The 18,931-nt window shown below is 37.2% G+C and overlaps 1 protein-coding gene across 1 annotated transcript in view; it reads left to right on the top strand.

The window, feature by feature from the left end:
* RP1 (RP1 axonemal microtubule associated) overlaps positions 1-18,931 on the top strand; it is a 375,598-nt gene that overhangs the window by 261,432 nt on the left and 95,235 nt on the right. Inside the window, exons 23-24 of the mRNA XM_066379053.1 lie at positions 3,406-3,464; positions 3,793-3,837. Of these exons, the coding sequence (XP_066235150.1) occupies positions 3,406-3,464; positions 3,793-3,837 (104 nt within the window). The remainder of the gene's footprint in view (positions 1-3,405; positions 3,465-3,792; positions 3,838-18,931) is intronic.

The raw sequence follows: 18,931 nt of genomic DNA, 5'->3' as shown, positions 1-18,931 counted from the left end.
TCCTTCCTCTCTATCTCTCTCTTCCCCTTCCTCAATCAAAACTCCAGTGGAGCAAAGTTGGCCCACATGCTGAGAACGGCTCCATGGCCTCTGCCTCCAGTGCTAGAATGGTTCCAGCAGCAATGGAGCAACACCCCAGATGGGCAAAGCATTGTCCCCTGCTGGGCATGCCAGGTGGATTTCGATCAGGTGCATGCAGGAGACTGTCTGACTGCCTCCCTCCTTCTAACTTTGGAAAAAATACAATAAAAAAAATAAAAGAAATAGGGAGAGGACCTGAATAGACACTTCTTCCAAGAGGACATAGAAATGGCCAAGAGATATATGAAAAGGTGTTCATCTTCACTAGCTATTCATAAAATGCAAATCAAAACTACAATAAGATACCACTTCACACCTGTTAGATTGACTGTTATCAGCAAGACAGGTTATAACAGGCATTGAAGAGGCTGTGGACAAAAAGGAACCCTCATTCACTGCTGGTGGGAATGCAAATTAGTACAACCATTATGGAAAAAAGTATGGTGGTTCCTCAAAAAATTAAGAATAGAAATACCATATAACTCCGCAATCCCTCTATTGAGTATTTACCCCCCAAACTCAAAAATATTGATGTGTAAATGCACAGGCACCCTCATGTTCAGAGCCTATTTTTTTTTTACAGGGACATAGAGAGAATCAGAGAGAGGGATATATAGGGACAGACAGACAGGAACAGAGAGAGATGAGAAGCATCAATCATCAGTTTTTTGTTGCGACACTTTAGTTGTTCATTGATTGCTTTCTCATACGTGCCTTGACCGTGGGTCTTCAGCAGACTGAGTAACCCCTTGCTCGAGCCAGAGACCTTGGGTCCAATCTGGTGAGCTTTGCTCAAACCAGATAAGCCTGTGCTCAAGCTGGTGACCTTGGGGTTTTGAACCTGGGTCTTCTGCATCCCAATCCGAAGCTCTATCCACTGCGCCACTGCCTGGTCAGGCCAGAGCCTATGTTCTTAAACATAAAACTAAACTCCTTTTTTCTAGCATATGAAGGAAATAATGGAGTTATCAACCTAGCTGCAAAGATGGAATACATAAACACAAAAAGCATGTGTGCATAATTTAGGACTAAATAAATGCAAAAAAATAAACTTCATGTGTCATTAGGTTCCAGAGAAGGAAGAGAAAGAACACTGTGAACTGAATTGGTCAGAAGGAATAGGATTTTTCCTAGTTTTTTTAAAATGGAGAGATGAGCTGAGATGAGCTCCCAGTTCACCTTTATACCCCATGTGTAGCATCACTAGGTGACTCCAAGGCCAGTGGTAGAAGAAGTCCCACAGCTCCGCCTCTGAATAACTTGAAATTCTCCACGTGACCTCCCCTTCAGTAATCACCGTATGGTTCTACTCCTCATTTCCCATGTCTTTTCTAGCAGCCTTCTGTGCTTCAGCCACATGAAATCTTATCTCTGTGCCATTGCCAATGCTATTTCCTCTCCTTATGGTACTTTTCTTGACCTCTTGTTTGCCTTTCAAACATCTACTTGCTTTCCAACTTGTATCTCAAGTATCATACAGTTTTCAAAATTTGTTTGTTCTCTCTTTGTATTTCCCCTTTCTTGACAGAGTTGGTCAGTCTCCTTTTCTCCTATAATTATTTCTTACATCACCTATAACACTTTAAAAATTTCAACCTTTATACATCTGTTTTCTTCTTTTACATTGAAAGTTTCTTCAGGATAAGTTCCTTATCTCTTTTGTTAGTGTATCCCCAGCACTTAGCAAAAGGCCTGGATACTGAGGCACCTTCTACATGTTTATAAAATGGACAGAAGGATGGAAGGAATAGAAGTGTGTTTGAATGTAGAATAATTTGAATAACAATAATTTTGTTTTTTTTTTTTTCATTCAGTGAGAGTAGGGGAGGCAGAGACAGACTCTCGTATGCACCCCTACTGGGGTCCACCCAAAAAGCCTTGTAAGGGGTGATGCCCTGCCTATCTGGGGAGTTGCTTCATTGCTCAGCAAGTGAACTCTTCTTAACCCTAAGGCAGAAGCCCTGAAGCCATTCTCAGTGCCCAGAGCCAACCCTCTCTAATTGAGCCATAGCTGTGGTAGAGGAAGAGAGAGAAAGAGAGAGAGAGAGAGAGAGAGAGAGAAGCAAGAGCAGGAGTGGTGGAGAAGCAAATGGGCATTTCTCCTGTGTTCCCTGTCCAGGATTGAACCCAGGACATCCAACACTCTACCACTGAGCCAACTGGCCAGGGAAATAATTCTGATTTTACATGATTTTTTATTTCAGCTCTACAACAGCTTTGTAAGGCAAATAATTTAGTGAAGGAAACTAAGCTTAACGAGAGTAATATCAAAAAGCCAGTAAATGATATAGTTGGTTTTCTGAGTTCAGCCTTGGCTTTTTTTTTCTTTTTTAATAAGGAGCTTCTAACACTAAAGTTTAGCAGGTTTAGAAGGAAGCTGCAGGGATTTCCTATTGCTCACTCTAAGTACATTTTCCAAAGTAGTAATACTTTCACCAAATTTTAAGGTAACATTTTTTTTGAGACACTGATGAAAAGATATTATAGGGAGATATGAGAAAGCAAAACAGAAGATGTGTTAAAGATATAAGATGTATTAAAGATAGAGGCTGTATTACAATGGTGGAACTTGTTTTTCCATGCCATATTTTCCTCAAACCAACGTGCAGGCCACACTTTCTAGCCTAGCCCAGGTATCAGGTTCAACATCCTAGACCTGTGCTTGTCTTTGTTACAACCTAGTATGGGGAGTGTGCTCCACTGGAGCAACAGCTGCATTTACAAGTGTTCATGACTGAAGACTACTAAACTTGAAGAGATGGATGGTCAGCAGGCTTTGCAATTTATATATTTTATTTTCCAAGCCACAGTTGTGATATTATTATTACTACAATGATGAGTGCATAGTATAGGAGTCGGGAACCTTTTTGGCTGAGAAAGCCATGAATGCCACATATTTTAAAATGTAATTCCATGAGAGCCATACAACGACCTGTGTACGCTACCCATTATCCAATAAAAATTTGGTGTCCTGAAGGACAGCTGTGATTGGCTCCAGCCACCTGCAACCATGAACATGAGCGGTAAGAAATGAACAAATTTTAACACATGAGAATGTTTTATATCTTTAATGTTATTATTTGTTTTATTAAAGAATTGTCTGCAAGCCAGATACAGCCATCAAAAAACCACATCTGGCTTGCGAGCCATAGGTTCCCAACCCCTGGCATAGTATATCAGATCATATTTGACTTAAAATCTATTTGTACAGTTAATTTTAATGTTTAAAATCAATGTAGAATCAGGCTTATTGTAAAAATCAAGAAAAACAAAAATTAATGTGCCCTTCTTTTTTTCTTTTCTCTCTTTTTATATTTCCCTTAGATGGCTTCCCTTTATGTCTCAAGGCATAATTCATTCAGAAATTGAACTGTATCTTCAAGGTGAGGATTAATGAAATCTTCAGTACAAAAAAGTACAAGATGATTTTTGTAAACTGGACATCATGGAACAATCCCCAGTTGACCTCAGAATGAGAATGTCTCCTTTGATAGTTTACCCTCTGTATCAGATTTATAGTTATATCTCAAAGTGAAAATAACAGTTTATGTAAAGATGTGTGTTGGCAATGTTACATGCCCTACTCTTAAGTTAAAAATCAACCCAAGGATTTGTTGCTGTTTAAGAGTTAAACTCACACTTCTTTTCCTATTGCTTAGAATGTCATTAGACAGATCTATTATTAACTGCACTTTACTTTTGTTTTTTCAGAAATGCAAATAAATCGTCAACCTAAAATACAAGAGGAAGTAAATGGTAAATGTTGCCTCTTTTCATCTTTTAAGAATCTGGAATAATCTATTTCTGTTTGGTATATTCTTATTGAGTTTAAACTATTGATAGAAAAAATTTAAATGAATATTGGCACAGGCATTAAATTATAGTATGATTTACAAAGAAATTAACATAAATAACTTTAGCTCCAAGTGCTTTTTCCCTTCAATAATTTAAATATTAGGAAAATAATATTTTTAAATGATTAATTTCTATTAATTGTGCTTTTCTTTACTAAATTTGTATATTGATTTCTCAGTTTTTTTAAAGATTTTATTTATTCACTTTAGAGAGGGGGGAGAGAGAGAGAGGCAAGGGGGGAGGAGCCAGAAGCATCAACTCACATACATGCCTTGACCAGGCAAGCCCAGGGTTTTGAACCAGCAACCTCAGCATTTCCAGGTTGATGCTTTATCCACTGCGCCACCACTGGTCAGGCAATTTCTCAGTTTTTTAAAAGTCTTTTGAAACTGGCTTTCTCTGTTAAGTCCTCTTCAAATCAGCTTGCAATTGTGCTATTAATATATTTACATTTTTTCCCTGAAGTGAGAAGTGAGGAGGCAGACAGACAGACTCCCGCTTGCACCCAACCAGGATCTACTTGGCATGCCTACTAGGGAGCAATGCTCTGCCCATCTGGGCCGTTGCTCCATTGCAACCAGAGCCATTCTAACAACTGAGGCGGAAGCCATGGAACCATCCTCAGCACCTGGGCCAACTTTGCTCCAATGGAGCTGTGGCTGTGGGAGGGGAAAGAAAGATAGAGAGAAAAAAGAGGGGGGGAGGGTGGAGAAGCAGATGGGTGCTTCTCCTGTGTGCCCTAAGCATTGAACCTAGGACTTCCATATGCTGGGCTGACACTCGACTGCTGAACCAACTGGCCTGGGCCCTGTTTACATTTTAAAGCTGATCTGAATGAGATGGATAAATGAAGATAACTAATATGCAAATCAAGTTAACAAACCTGTATGTTTTCAAAAATGTTTGTACTGTGCAGTAATTTAAAACTAGGAAGGGTTAATACCAACACTATTATATTTAGAATGTCCTGTATTGATTAGGATGACCACTGAGATATAAACATCATGATCGCTTTGATAATTTGTATTATTGATGTTAGAAATTGCATTTTGGTTTATATTTATTTTTCTTTTTTTTAGTTATTCATTGCAGAAAGGTTGAATTTGTGTTGACTCTTACTATGAACATAATTTTATTAATGTTCTAGAATCTCTTAGTCATTTTAAGGAACCTCATAAGTGTATGTCTTACCTCAAGCCCTTAAGTAATAAAGCTTGAAATGACATTCTAAGTGGAAAAGTTACCCATTAATTTCAGAACTTGATGGGGTATATAGAAATAATATAGGTTAATACTTTATACTAAGGATTATAATTGAAGATGAAAGTATTGAAAGTTTCTTAAAAATAATATTAGCCATATAGTCAACATCAGTGATACTGGAAATGAAGTTGCATTGTACAGCAGAGGTGTTTACTTAAGATTTTTAGATACAGTTTATCAGTGTAATTTTGATTAGAATAAACTACAATAAAATATTTCTTGTTATTTCTGTGGCTTTAGTTTATTTTTATGGCCTCATTAAAATCTTTAATTTTTATAGTACAAATGTGGATTAATCACAGATCTTAGTCATGAGACACTGCCATTATTTGTCTGTGAATGGTACTGTTATTTCAATTTTAAATTCTAAAGAATGTGATCTTTAATATTTCTTGATATATAATTCTAGGGATACATTAGTAGTCTTATAGTTATGAATATACTAATTTATGATGTGAAAAGAAACTTGAAAAATTAAGTAGTTTACTCTAATGAGACAGTGTTATGTCATGGTTAGTGGTGTTGAAGAGCAAACATGAGTCTTAGATTTTGGAAGTGTATGAAGCACATTTATATAACATGTGCCTTTCCATGTAGCTGCAATAGGAAGAAAGCAGGCCAAGAAGCTATTTTAGTTTAATGGTAGAAACAGAAAAGAAGGAATCAACTGAGTTTATTTTATTTTGAGATGATTAACAATAAATACAATTATGTTCTTGTATGTATGTGTGTATGTATGTGTTTGTGAAGGTTACCATATCATATGTGAATAATGACACCTTTTCTTTTCCTAAGATGCTCTGTAGTTCCCTGGTACAGGAAGCTTAGGGCAGTAATGGTAACATTAATATTGAATGTATATAGTGTTTGCTATGTAGGGTCTAGATGTTTTACATATGTTAATTTATTCAATCTTCACAGTAACCCATAAAGCAGATGATATTATTCCATTTCACAGGTGATAAAAAATTAAGGAAACAGAAATTTTTAACACTTGTCACACAGGTAAAAATAACAGATTGAGAAATCAATCCTGGCCCTATCTGGGTAGCTTAGTTCTCTGGAGAATCATCCTGACATGCCGACGTTGTAGGTTCAATCATCGGTCAGGGCACATACAGAAGTCAGCCAATAATGGCATGGACAGGTGGAGCTGCAGCAAGCAATATTTCTCTCTCTCTCTCTCTCTCTCTCTCTTCCTTTCTCCTTTCTTCTCTCTCTCTCAAGATCAATAATAATAAAGATTTTAAAAAACTGAATCCTAATCATTTGACTATAGAGTCTGTTCTTGTTTTAAAGGAACTTCTTTGAAATGCCCTCAGTCATTAGAAATGTATGTTTGTGTGCATTGTATATGTCTTTTCACTTATTCTGTTGTGTTATTTTTCTTATTGTTATATTTTTAGGTCTTTAGCCTTCAACCTTATTCCATACACAATTGACAGGATGTTTTTAACTGTCAGGATATTAGTATTGTTATTGTCATTATTATCATTTATTTTTCCCCCCAGAACTTCTATGGAGACAAATTAGGTTTCTGCTAAACTTCTTTTGCTGACAGTTATATGCAGTTCAACCTTTCACCAAGGGTGTAGTCCCTTTTGGCTCATTTAAAAATCTCAGGTCCAGCTCCTACCCTTGTGTGGGTGGTAGCCTCCCATACTGGCCTAGGCACTAACATTTACTGTAGTCTTCTTGATTACTCACTATTCATCTTTCAGTTTCTGCTGATGGCCCTTCTATTATTATTATTATTATTATTATTATTATTCACAGATTGAGGATTTTTAAAAAGTTTTCCTGGAAATAAAATTTATCCAGAATGCCGTGGAATCTAAAAGGTATTAAAATACTATCCCATAAAAGTGGATCAAAAGTATTAGAAAATTTTTTTGCCAATCAGTTAGTAAATGAAATAACTGGTATTAAAATTTAACTCTTAACCATCATATAAAACAGAGTCACTTTAAATGACTCAATTTTCTGCATATTAAGGCTTTCTGACTCTGAAAGACTGTGAAATTCTCGGGGTACTTAGTCATTTATTTACAGGCAATGCCAAATCTTTGTAGCATGATTATTAGCAACTTGATGGATAATCTGTGGTAAATATTATTAAGTATTTTCTCTCTTTGATTTTATTTTTCATACACATTTATTGGCTTCACTATCCAAATAATGTCTACTACAAGAAAGAAACTGAATTTTGTATTATTTGTCTCAGCTAAGCATAATTAAGAACATAAACTATTTTATAACATCATTATACATTATAAATGCATTCCAAATGACTTGGGATTGCCCCATGCTATAATCATTTATGGCACTTTTTTTTTCTGGTTGTGTGGACGTTAATGAAGTGATTACCTGAGATCCCATACTGGAAACTTCTACCGGTTGTGTCAGTCTTGGTTTTCTGCATAAGAAGATATGCTGTGGGTACTTGGGACCTGGGTGGGCCTGAGGAGTCAGTGCCTCAGGTAAATGCCCATAATGTGTAGCATAGGTACCAGAGAAACCATTTCTGGGATTCACTCATCAGTTCCAACATACAGAGCCTGAAACTGGTTTATCAAATTCCTGTGGTGATAAATTGGAAGACTGAAGTAGAATACCATGCTCTTTTTTAAATTTTTGTGTTTTTCTTTTGTTTAGTTTTATCTTAATTTTGGGGTTTTTTTTTTATGGTTGTTTTGTCTTTTGTTGTTTTTCTTTGCTATATTGTGCTTTTCCCTTTTATTTTTATTATATGATCATTATTTATTATATATATTTTTTATTTTGATCATTTTTGCTGTTGTGTTTTTGTTTGAATTCTTAGTAGAACCACTCTCATATATCATCTAGGCAGAAAAAAAATACCATGACTTCCTAAGGAAAAGACGTATTTCAGAAAGAAAATAAAAAATCTCTAGACAACAATCTCAATCACATGTAAATGTTAAAGTTAAATTATAAAGAATTCAAAATTGAAGTTCTGAAAATAGTGAGATGCTACAAAATACCAACAGGGTAATCACTCAGAAAACAAATTAATGAACAAAATGAGTAGTTCACTAAAGAAATTAAAACTTTAAAAACAGAAAAAAAAGAAACCAACACATGAATTGAAAAATGAGCTGGCAGGTTTAGCTAATAAAACAGGCCACAGCCCTGGCTGGTTGGCTCAGTGGTAAGATGTCAGCCTGGCGTGTAAGAGTCCCGGGTTTGATTCCCAGCCAGGGCACACAAGAGAAGCACCCATCTGCTTCTCCACCCCTTCCCCTCTCCTTTCTCTCCATCTCACTCTTCCCCTCCCACAGCCAAGTCTCCATTGGAGCAAAGTTGGCCCGGGCACTGAGGATGGCTCTATGGCCTCTGCCTCAGGCGCTAGAATGGCTCTGGATGCAACAGAGCGACACCCCAGATGGGCAGAGCATCACCCCCTGGTGGGTATGCCAGGTGGATCCCGGCCGGGCTCATGTGGGAGTCTGTCTGACTGCCTCCCCATTTCCAACTTCAGAAAAATACAAAAAAAAAAAAACCCAAAACAAAAAAAATAGGCCACATAAAGAGAGACTCACTGATATCAAAAGCAACTAGAAATGATATATAGGAAAGAAAAAAAGGCTCAGAAGTTTAAAAAAATTTGATATAGCTCTATGAGAATTGTCTGACTTCCTCAGAAAAAGCAATATAAAAATAATAAGTAGAATAGAAGAAAAAGAGAAAGAGACGGGAATAGAGAGCCTATTCAAACAAATATTGATGAGAACTTCTCAAGCCTATAGAACTAAAGTTAGATCCTCAAATCCAAGAAGCAAAAAGAACATCTAGTTATATCAACCCAAACAGGCCTTCTCTAAGTCACACTGTAATAAAACTGTCAAAAATCAATGACAAAGAAAGAACCCTCAAGGCTGTTAGGGAAAAGAACAACATAACATATAAAGGAAGGTCCATAAGGTTATCATTGGATTTCTCAGCAGAAACTCCACAAGCCAGAAGAGAGTGGATCCAAACATTCAAAGTACTGAAAGAGAGGAATTATCAGCCAATAATATTATATCTGTCAAACTTATCCTTCAAATATGAACAAGAAATAAAAACAGTTACAGATATACAGAAGCTGAGGAAATTTATTAACAGAAAACCACAGCTGCAGAAAATAGTCAAGAGAATATTCTACTTGATACTAAGAACAAACAACACAAAAACTCCAACAAAGTTACAATAGAAGCAAGAGTAATCTGTTTTAACAAAAACATGAAAGGGGAGAAGGTAAAGGTCTGAAGTAGCAAAGGAGGATGGAGTGCAGAAGCACTTATAAGACAAGTGACTCTTGTATATATGAAATTATTGTTCTCAATGACCTAATGGTCGCCACTCATGAAAAAACCAAAACTGCAATATATAAATTAAAAAAAAGTGCAAATAGAGAAAAGAAGCATGGACTACCACCAAACAAAATCAACTGACAGTCTGACCAGGTGGTGATACAGTGGATATAACATGGAACTGGGACTCAGATGACCCATGTTTGAAACTCCGAGGTTGGCAGCTTGAGCGTGGGCTCATCTAGCTTGAGCACAGGGTTGCTGCCTTGAACACGGGATCATAGACATGACTGCATGGTGGCTGGCTTCAGCCCAAAGGTTGCTGGCTTGAAGCCCAAGTTTTCTGGCTTGACCAAGGAGTCACTCACTCTGCTGTAGCGCCCCAGTCAAAGCACATATGAGAAAGCAATTAATGAACAACTAAGGAGCCGCAACAAAGAATTGATGCTTCTCATCTCTCTCTCTTCCTGTCTGTCTCTATCTGTCCCTCTTTCTGTCTCTGTTATATAAATAAACAAACAAAAACACTGACAGAAAAACAAAAGAAAAGAGCAAAGGAAACACAGAGACACTTGAAAACACAACATAAAAAGGCTATTGAAAATCTTTGTGTCAATAATTACCCCAAATCTAAATGGACTGAACTCACCAATAAAGAGGCACAGAGTAGCAGATTATATCAAAAAACAAAAATCACCATATGCTGCTTTCCAGAGGCACATCTATGCTGTGAGGACAAAAGTAGACTCAAACTGAAAGGTTGGAAAACAATTTTTGAAGCAAATAATACCCAAAACAAAGCAAGTGAAGCCATACTTATAGCTGACAACACTGACTTCAAGACAGAAAAGGTAACAAGAGACAAAGATGGACATTTTATAACGATCAAGGGGACACTATATCAAGAATACATCACATCTTAATATATATGCACTGAATTATGGAGCAACAAAATAAATATCTGCTAACAGAACTAAAACAGAAAATAGACAAAAACAAAAGCATACTTGAAGATCTCAACGCACCACTGACTACTTTAGACAGACTATCTAAACAGAAAATAAATAAAGACAACACACTAGAGAAAATAGACATAATAGACCTTTACAGAATATTTCTTTCCAGAACATCAGATTATACATTCTTTTCCAGTATTCAATGAATATTATCAAGAACAGACCACATGTTGGACTGCAAATCTAGCCTCAACAAATTCAAGAAGACTAAAAATATACCAACCGTATCCTCTGACTATAATGCTCTGAAAGTAGAATCCAAATGCAAAAAGGAAGTAGAGGAACACACAAAAATGTGGAAATTAAACAACATAATTCTAAAAAATAGTTGCAACAAAGAAAAAATAAAAGCAGAGATCAAAAGACATATACAGACAAACAAGAATGACAGCACAACATATCAAAACTTCTGGGATACATAGAAAGCACTAATAAGAGGGATGTTTATATCATTACAAGATTATATAAAGAAACAAGAGCAATCCCAAGTAAACAACCTAACATCACATCTTAAGGAACTAGAAAAGAAAGAACAAAGATAAGCCAATGTTAACAGAAGAAAGGAAATAGTAAAAATCAAAGCAAAATTAAATAAAATAGAACACAAAAAACTATAGAAAAATTAACACAACAAAGAGCTGGTTTTTTGAAAATATCAATAACATTGACAAAACCCTGGTAGACTCAACAAGGAAAAAAAGACAAAGGACTTGTATAGACAAAATATAAATATAAAAGAGGAGAAATTACCACAGACATTATAGTCAGCTCTGTAAATTGGGGTGTCCTTTACCATATCATAAAACAATAAATAATAATAAGAATCATGGAAATGACAAAAGATTTACCCTATACTTATGTCAATATATCAGTAGAATACATGATAGATTTCTTTCTGATAGTGTTTTATGGTTGTTTTCTGGATTTAAAGTGAAGAAAATTGAAAATTGTTTAAAACCATTTTCTTCTAGGCAGCATAGGTGTTTCTTATTCTGTATCAGATTTATCCCCACTCCTATGGTAGTCAGCACATAATTTCTCTATTGCTTTACATGTATAATTATATAAAATATTATTTGTCTCTTACAAGAATAAAAGTATTTTTGAAATATTTAAATCATTTTTAAGATCTCATGATCCTCATATGAAACTGTATTTTAAAGGACTTATGAATTTATATACATAGAATTGTCTAGAGATAAAATTATCAAAAATTAAAATAATAGTCTGTTGTCAAATCTCATTTAAATATATTTACATACCCTTCAAAATTTGGGTGATACAAAGTCAATATTGTTTCTATTATAAAAAACTGGCAAGATCAATTATGAGGCAAATAACAATGTCCTTGTCCTTCAAACAAAAATTGTCATAATGAAACCTCATCCGAAGGACTTGTTCTTTTTAAATTATGAAAAAGTTTCATATTATGCTGAAACATTCTTAATAATGCCTTGAATATCCTTTTTTCACAATTCAATCTTTTAAAAAAACTCCTTAACAGATCCCAAAAGGTTCTATAAATCATTCACTCATTTATTTTTTGAGAGGCTACTATATGTGAAGTATTGTAATACACAATGGGACTATGGCGGCATTTAAGAACAAATCTTACTCTTCAAGTGTCTTACAATCTGGATGGGTAGATAAGGCATAAGAGGTCATGGAGAGATGACACTTATTCACATACTTAAGAGTTGGAGTGTGCACAGGGTCCAACAAAAAGGCATGAAGAGAAAGGTTCGTTCTAGCTATTGGGAGGGATGTCTGGTAATGCTTCTTAGAGGAGGTGTCTTGTGAGGTGGGTCTGGAGACACAGGTGTTCACCAGATAGAAGGAGAGGAGAAGTAGAGGAAAAACATTCAGGCAGAGGGATTTCAGGCAAAGCCCTGGAGCTGAAAAGGAGTGCTTTAGGATGGGTGAAAGATGGTACCAGGCTGTGTGAAAGGGGGTTTTGGAAAAAAAACAGAGACTGCTTGATGCTTGATGGGGTGCTATCGGCAGTGAGAATCAGTATCAGGACCAGAGTTGAATTTATGCTAATCTATGAGTAATGTTAAAACTTCAATGTGGATGTAAAAATGAAGAGCAATTAATTTGCTGTGACCTCCTGTCCAGGAGCAAAGGGAATATGAGTGGAAGGAATTCCTGGATTCACCACCTGGAGTCTGGAGGAATCTCAAGGGGCTTTGGGAAAGGGGGTGGATCTAGTTAATGTTAAGGCCTTTGTTCCTCTGAGTCATATGCTGTTCCCTTTCTCCTCCATCTTCTCCTGCCCCATTGCTCAACCTCTCTGCCAAGTAAGAATAGAATGTACATTTCTTGCAAAGTAGTGTTGATCTTCTTAGGTTGTCTCAGCCTACCCTTGTGTTGGGCAAATGAGTTTGTAAAATATGATTTTTGACTTTGCTCACTTTTATTGTTAAAAATGGCCTCTGCCCAGGTATGTGATCTGTGAAATTGCTAATTGCCTTCCTGCTTGGGAAGGTCCATTGTTATGCTAATGTTGCTGGAGTAGAGGTTTTCCACTCTGAAAAGTTTAGAGAGAAGAAGACAAGGAAGCCAAGATGGAAGGGAAGGAGAGAGAAGCCAGTTTTGCAGAGTAAGAAGCCATGTGCAGATGGGCAACCAGAAGTGACTAAGACTGGTGGGGACCTAAACCCGGCTGTGTCAATAGCTTTCTGAGCTCTGAATGAGTGGGTTTTTGAGCCCTGTGTGTTTCTTTTTACTCGCTTGCTGGGTGTGAGGTGAGAATAAAGAAATGGCCCAGCAATTTCTTTACTATCTGCCCGAGTCTAATGGGAACCTGCATGTGAATGGCCACAACTGCCGTGACTACTGGCCATACACCCTGATAGCAGTCAGGGCAGTGAGAGGCTGCAGAGGAGCAATGGTTTTGTGCTCTCACAGCATCTTACTGTACCCTGCTTTGTTAAGGTAACTTGCTGTCTGGTTTGTCATCAGGCAAAGCATACCTGTTCTATAGCTTTTACTGTGCACTGTGGTGACTCAAGTCAGGCAGCTGTTGAGAGTTGTTTTTCTTTCCTCTTCTCACTCTGCTGAACTAACAATTTCATGGAAAGAGCTTTATTTATGTGCATCCTCCCTACTGAGTACTGTATTCAGTGGTCAGTTGCCAAGTAACTGAAAATATGTCTAGACTCAGATGTTTCTATATTCAACCACAGGGTCAATTTTCTGAGCTATAACGTCAAATGCATGCCTCCTCTGTGACAGAATACTGCACAGAATTAGGTAAAGATAAAATGTTAAGATCTGAAGATGGTGATGGAGTAGGCAGACGTACCAACTTCCACCTCCCAGAACCAAAGTGGATTACAAACTAATTTTAAGAACCATCATCTGGAAAAACCAACTTTGGACTAAACTAAGAGGACTCTTCAACCAAGGAACACTGAAGAAGGCACACTGAAACTGGTAGGAAAAGCAGAAACACAGAGAGGGCTGCCCAGCTCCCCGGAATGAACGGCAGCCGGGAGAGACTCGTGTGGTGGGAAGTAAGTTTAGCAGAGAGGGGAGGATCCTGGGTCCCAGGCACAAAGCCTAAGCCTACAGCCCCAGAGCCTAGAAGAGGCATATGGACAGTATTTAGCTGGAAAGCTGGAAACAAGACAGGATACTGTTTGTGAGAAAGAGACTGATTTCTCAGACCCAGGATTCTTCTTAAAGGGACCACACAGAAAACCTCTTTCACAACCACTCACCTGAGGCTCCGGGAGACAGGGAGAGAGGAGAGGACCGGAGTAGCAGGAAAAGAGTGTAATCTAGGAGGCATAGGGAGAAACATTTTGAGAGACAGCCACCTTAACCTCTGGGACGAGCCACTCCCCAAATCTGAAGTGAATATTTCCCCTGGAAACAGCAATATCAGCAAAGGGAAGCAGGACACCAGCCAAACAAGCTCTTCTGTAGCACTCAGAACAGAGTCACTTAGAAGGAGAGAGCTTCCGGGACTACAGTAGTGAGTGTTAGGGTCTGAGCTGCAGCACCCCTACCCACATGGCTGATGGCTTACCCAAGGGCAGGCGGCGCAGGACGCAGAAGCATGGTTCTGTTGGCAAGGGCGTAAGCCGGCTGGCCACCAGGAGTGAGCTCAGTCTTGCCCAGCTGGGGAAGAGGGGATGTGCAAAAATGGTCAAACCCAGCTGTGGGCTGCCTGAAATCCAGCCTGTGGAAGAAGATCAGGAGCCCTGGAAGGGGCAGGGACCCGCCCTTGAGCAAGGGCGCAGGAGCACAGCCCTGCCCCGCCCATGGAACCTAGGCTTGTGGCCTGACTTGGGAGCCAGCTCTTTCTGTGGGGGTGGAGCCAAAAACCCAGAACAGGCGGAGTCCTGCTACTGAGCATGGGCATGCAGTCCTGCCCAGCCTGTGGAGCCAAGGCTTGCAACCGTCCTATGCGAGCGAGCTCCTCCCACAAGGGTGGGATGAAAACCTGGAATCAGGCAGAGACCCATAGCTGAGCAAAGGTGCTCACCCCTGCCCTCATAATGGCACCCATGGGGGTGGGGCGAAGGCCAAGGCCACCAGTTTTGTACACCTGAGTTGTGATCACAACCACTCCGTGAAGGAGAGGCAGAAACCACAGTAACAGCCCCACTGGGCAGGCACCACCAATGCCCATACCTGAACTCCCTAGGCAGCAACAGCAGAAGGGGTGGTTGGCCTTCAGACAGACCACACCTAAGAAACACAGAGGCCACACCCAGTGGACTCCAGAGGCCAAAACCTTCTTTTACACAGACAAAATGAGAAAGCAGAGAAATGCAACACAAATGAATCAAGAGAAATCCCCGGAAAAGGACCCTAATGAGTCAGATATAATCAAATTACCAGATGCAGAGTTTAAAATAATGATTGTTAGGATGCTCAAAGATATTAGAACAATAGATGACCATTACAAACACCTAAATAAAGAGAGAGCAAATATAAAAAAGGACATTGAAATAATAAAAAAGAATCAATTAAAAATGACAAATACAATAAAAAATGAATAACAAAATGGAAGGAATTAGAAACAGGATGGATGAAGCTGAGAATCGAATCAGCGAGTTAGAGGATAAGATAAATAAAGGCACAGAAGCAGGGCAGAAAAAAGAAGAGACTCAAAAAGTCTGAGGAAACTCTAAGAGAGCTCTGTGACAACATGAAGAGAAATAACATCTGCATCATAGGAGTTCCTGAAGAAGAAGAAAAAGAACAAGGAATAGAGACTTTGTTCAAACATATCATAGCTGAAAACTTCTCTCAATTAAGGCACAGAAAATTCTATTAAAGAGAAACCCAAAGAAACCTACACCAAGACACATCATAATTAAAACACCAAAGCTAAGTGATAAAGAGAAAATATTAAAAGCTGCTAGAGAAAAAAAAGACTATCACCTACAAAGGAGCCCCCATAAGGATGACTTCTGACTTCCTAACAGAAACGCTGGAGGTCAGAAGGGAATGGCAAGAAATATCAAAGTAATGCAGAACAAGAGCCTACAACCAAGACTACTTTATCCAGCAAGGCTATCATTTAAAATTGAAGGAGAAATAAAAAGCTTTCCAAAAAAATGAAAAACTCAAGGAATTCACTATAACCAAACCAAGACTGCAAGAAATGTTAAGGATCCTGTTGTAAACAGATCAAAGGAGAAAAAGAATATAGCAAAAGAGGAATACAGTTTTAAAGAATAAAATGGCAATAAACAATTACATGTTAATAATAACCTTAAATGTAAATGGATTAAATGATCCAATCAAAAGACATAGGGTTGCTGTGTGGATAAGAAAACAGGAGGACCCATACATATGCTGTCTACAAGAGACACACCTTAAAACAAAAGATGCACATAGACTGAAGAAAAAAGGATGGAAAAAAATATTTCACGCAAATGGAAATAAAAAAAAAAAGCTGGGGCAGTCATACTTATATCAGACAAAATGGACTTTAAAACAAAGACTATAGTAAGAGATAAAGAAGATCACTACATAATGATAAAGGGATCAATCCAATAGGAAGATATAACCATTATAAATATCTACACACCTAAAATAGGAGCACCTAAATATATAAAGCAGACTTTGATGGATTTAAAGGGTGAGATCAGTAGCAACAGTATAATAGTAGGGGATTTCAGTACCCCACAACCATCACTAGATAGATCTTCTAGAAAGAAAAATAAAGAAACAACAGACTTAAAGGACACACTAGATCAACTCGATTTAATAGATATCTTCAGAACCTTTCACCCTAAAGCAGCAGAATATACATTCTTTTCAAGTGCTCATGGTACATTCTATAGGATAGACAACATGTTAGGGCACTAAAGTGGCCTCAACAAATTTAAGAAGATTGAAATCATATCGAGCACTTTCTCTGATCACAATGGCATGAAAGTAGAAAACAACCACAACAGAAAAACTGAAAAATACTCAAACACTTGGAAACTAAATAGCATGTTATTAAATAATGAATGGGTTAACAATGAGAACAAAGAAGAAATTAAAAAAATTCCTAGAAACAAATAATAATTAGTATACATCAACTCAAAATTTATGGGACACAGCAAAAGCAGATCAGAGAGGGAAGTTCATAGCATTACAGGTGTACCTCAAGAAGCTAAAAAAGCTCAAATAAACAACTTGACCCTGCATCTAAAAAAACTAGAAAAAGAACAGCAAGTAAAGCCCAGAGTTAGTAGAAAGAAGGAAATAAATGAAATAGAGGCTAAAGAAACAATACAGAGGATCAATAAAACCAGGAGCTGGTTATTTGAAAAGGTAAACAAGATCAATGAACCTTTAACCAGATTCACAAAAAAAAAAAAAAAAAAAAAAAAAAAAAGAGAGAGGATTCAAATAAATAAAATTAGAAATGAGAGTGGAGAAATAACAACTGACACAACAGAAATACAAAATATTGTAAGAAAATACTATGAAGAACTGTACGCCAAAAAAACAGACCATCTCGATGAAATGGACAAATTTCTTGAAACATATAATCTTCCAAAAATTAATCTGGAAGAATCAGAAAACCTAAACAGACCGATTACAATAAATGAGATTGAAACAGTTATCAAAACTCTCCCAAAAAAGGAAGTCTGGGGCCTGATGGCTTCACAAGTGAATTCTACCAAATATTCAAAGAAGAACTAACTCCTATCCTTCTCAAAAAATTTCAAGGAAGGAGGACTTCCAAGCTCCTTTTATAAGGCAAGTATAATTCTGATTCCAAAACCAGGCAAAGATAACACAAAGAAAGAAAATTATAGGCCAATATCCCTGATGAATTTAAATGCTAAAATCCTCAACAAAATATTAGCAGACCAGACCCAGCATTATATGAAAAAAAATCATACAGCATGATCAAGTGAAATTTATTCTTGGGAGGCAAGGCTGGTATAATATTTGTAAATCAATCAATGTGATTCATCACATAAACAAAAGGAAGGAGAAAAACCACATGATAATTTTAATAGATGCAGAAAAAACATTTGATAAAATCCAGCACCCATTCATGATCAAAACTCTTAGCAAAGTGGGAATACAGGGAACATACTTCAGCATGATAAAGGCCATCTATGACAAACCCACAGCCAACATCATACTCAAAAATTAAAAGCAATCCCCTTAAGATCAGGAACAAGGCAGGGGTGCCCCCTTTCATCACTCTTATACAATATAGTTCTGGAAGTCCTAGCCACAGCAATCAGACAAGAAAAAGAAATAAAAGGCATTTAAATTGGAAAAGAAGAAGTAAAACTATCATTATTTGCAGATGATGTGATATTGTATATAGAAAACCCTAAAGTCACAGTCAAAAAACTAGTAGAGCTGATAAATGAATTCAGCAAGGTGGCAGGATATAAAATTAATACTCAGAAATCAGAGGCATTTTTATACACTAACAATGAACTGTCAGAAAGAGAAATTAAGGAAGCAATCCACTTTACCATTGCAACCAAAAAAATAAAGAACCTATGAATAAATTTAACCAGGGAGATTAAAGGTTTGTACTCGGGAAATTATAAAACATTGATAAAAAAAATCAGGGAAGATACAAACAAGTGGAAGCATAAACCGTGCTCATGGTTAGGAAGAATAAACATCATTAAAATGTCTATATTACCCAAAGCAATTTATAAATTCAATGCAATACTGATTAAATACCAATGACTTACTTCAAAGAAATAGAACACATTTTCCAAAAATTTATATGGAACTAAATGAGAACACAAATAGCCTCAGCAATCTTGAAAAGGAAGACTAAAGTGGAAGGTATCACACTTCCAGATATTAAGTTATACTACAAGGCCAATGTACTCAAAAGAGCCTGGTACTGGCATAAGAATAGGCATATAGATCAATGGAACAGAACAGAGAACCCAGAAATAA

This window comes from Saccopteryx leptura, chromosome 3 (assembly GCF_036850995.1).
Source record: "Saccopteryx leptura isolate mSacLep1 chromosome 3, mSacLep1_pri_phased_curated, whole genome shotgun sequence".
NCBI classification, from domain to species: domain Eukaryota; kingdom Metazoa; phylum Chordata; class Mammalia; order Chiroptera; family Emballonuridae; genus Saccopteryx; species Saccopteryx leptura.
Note: the sequence above shows the minus strand (reverse complement) of the source record. Positions and strands in the feature narration are given on the sequence as shown.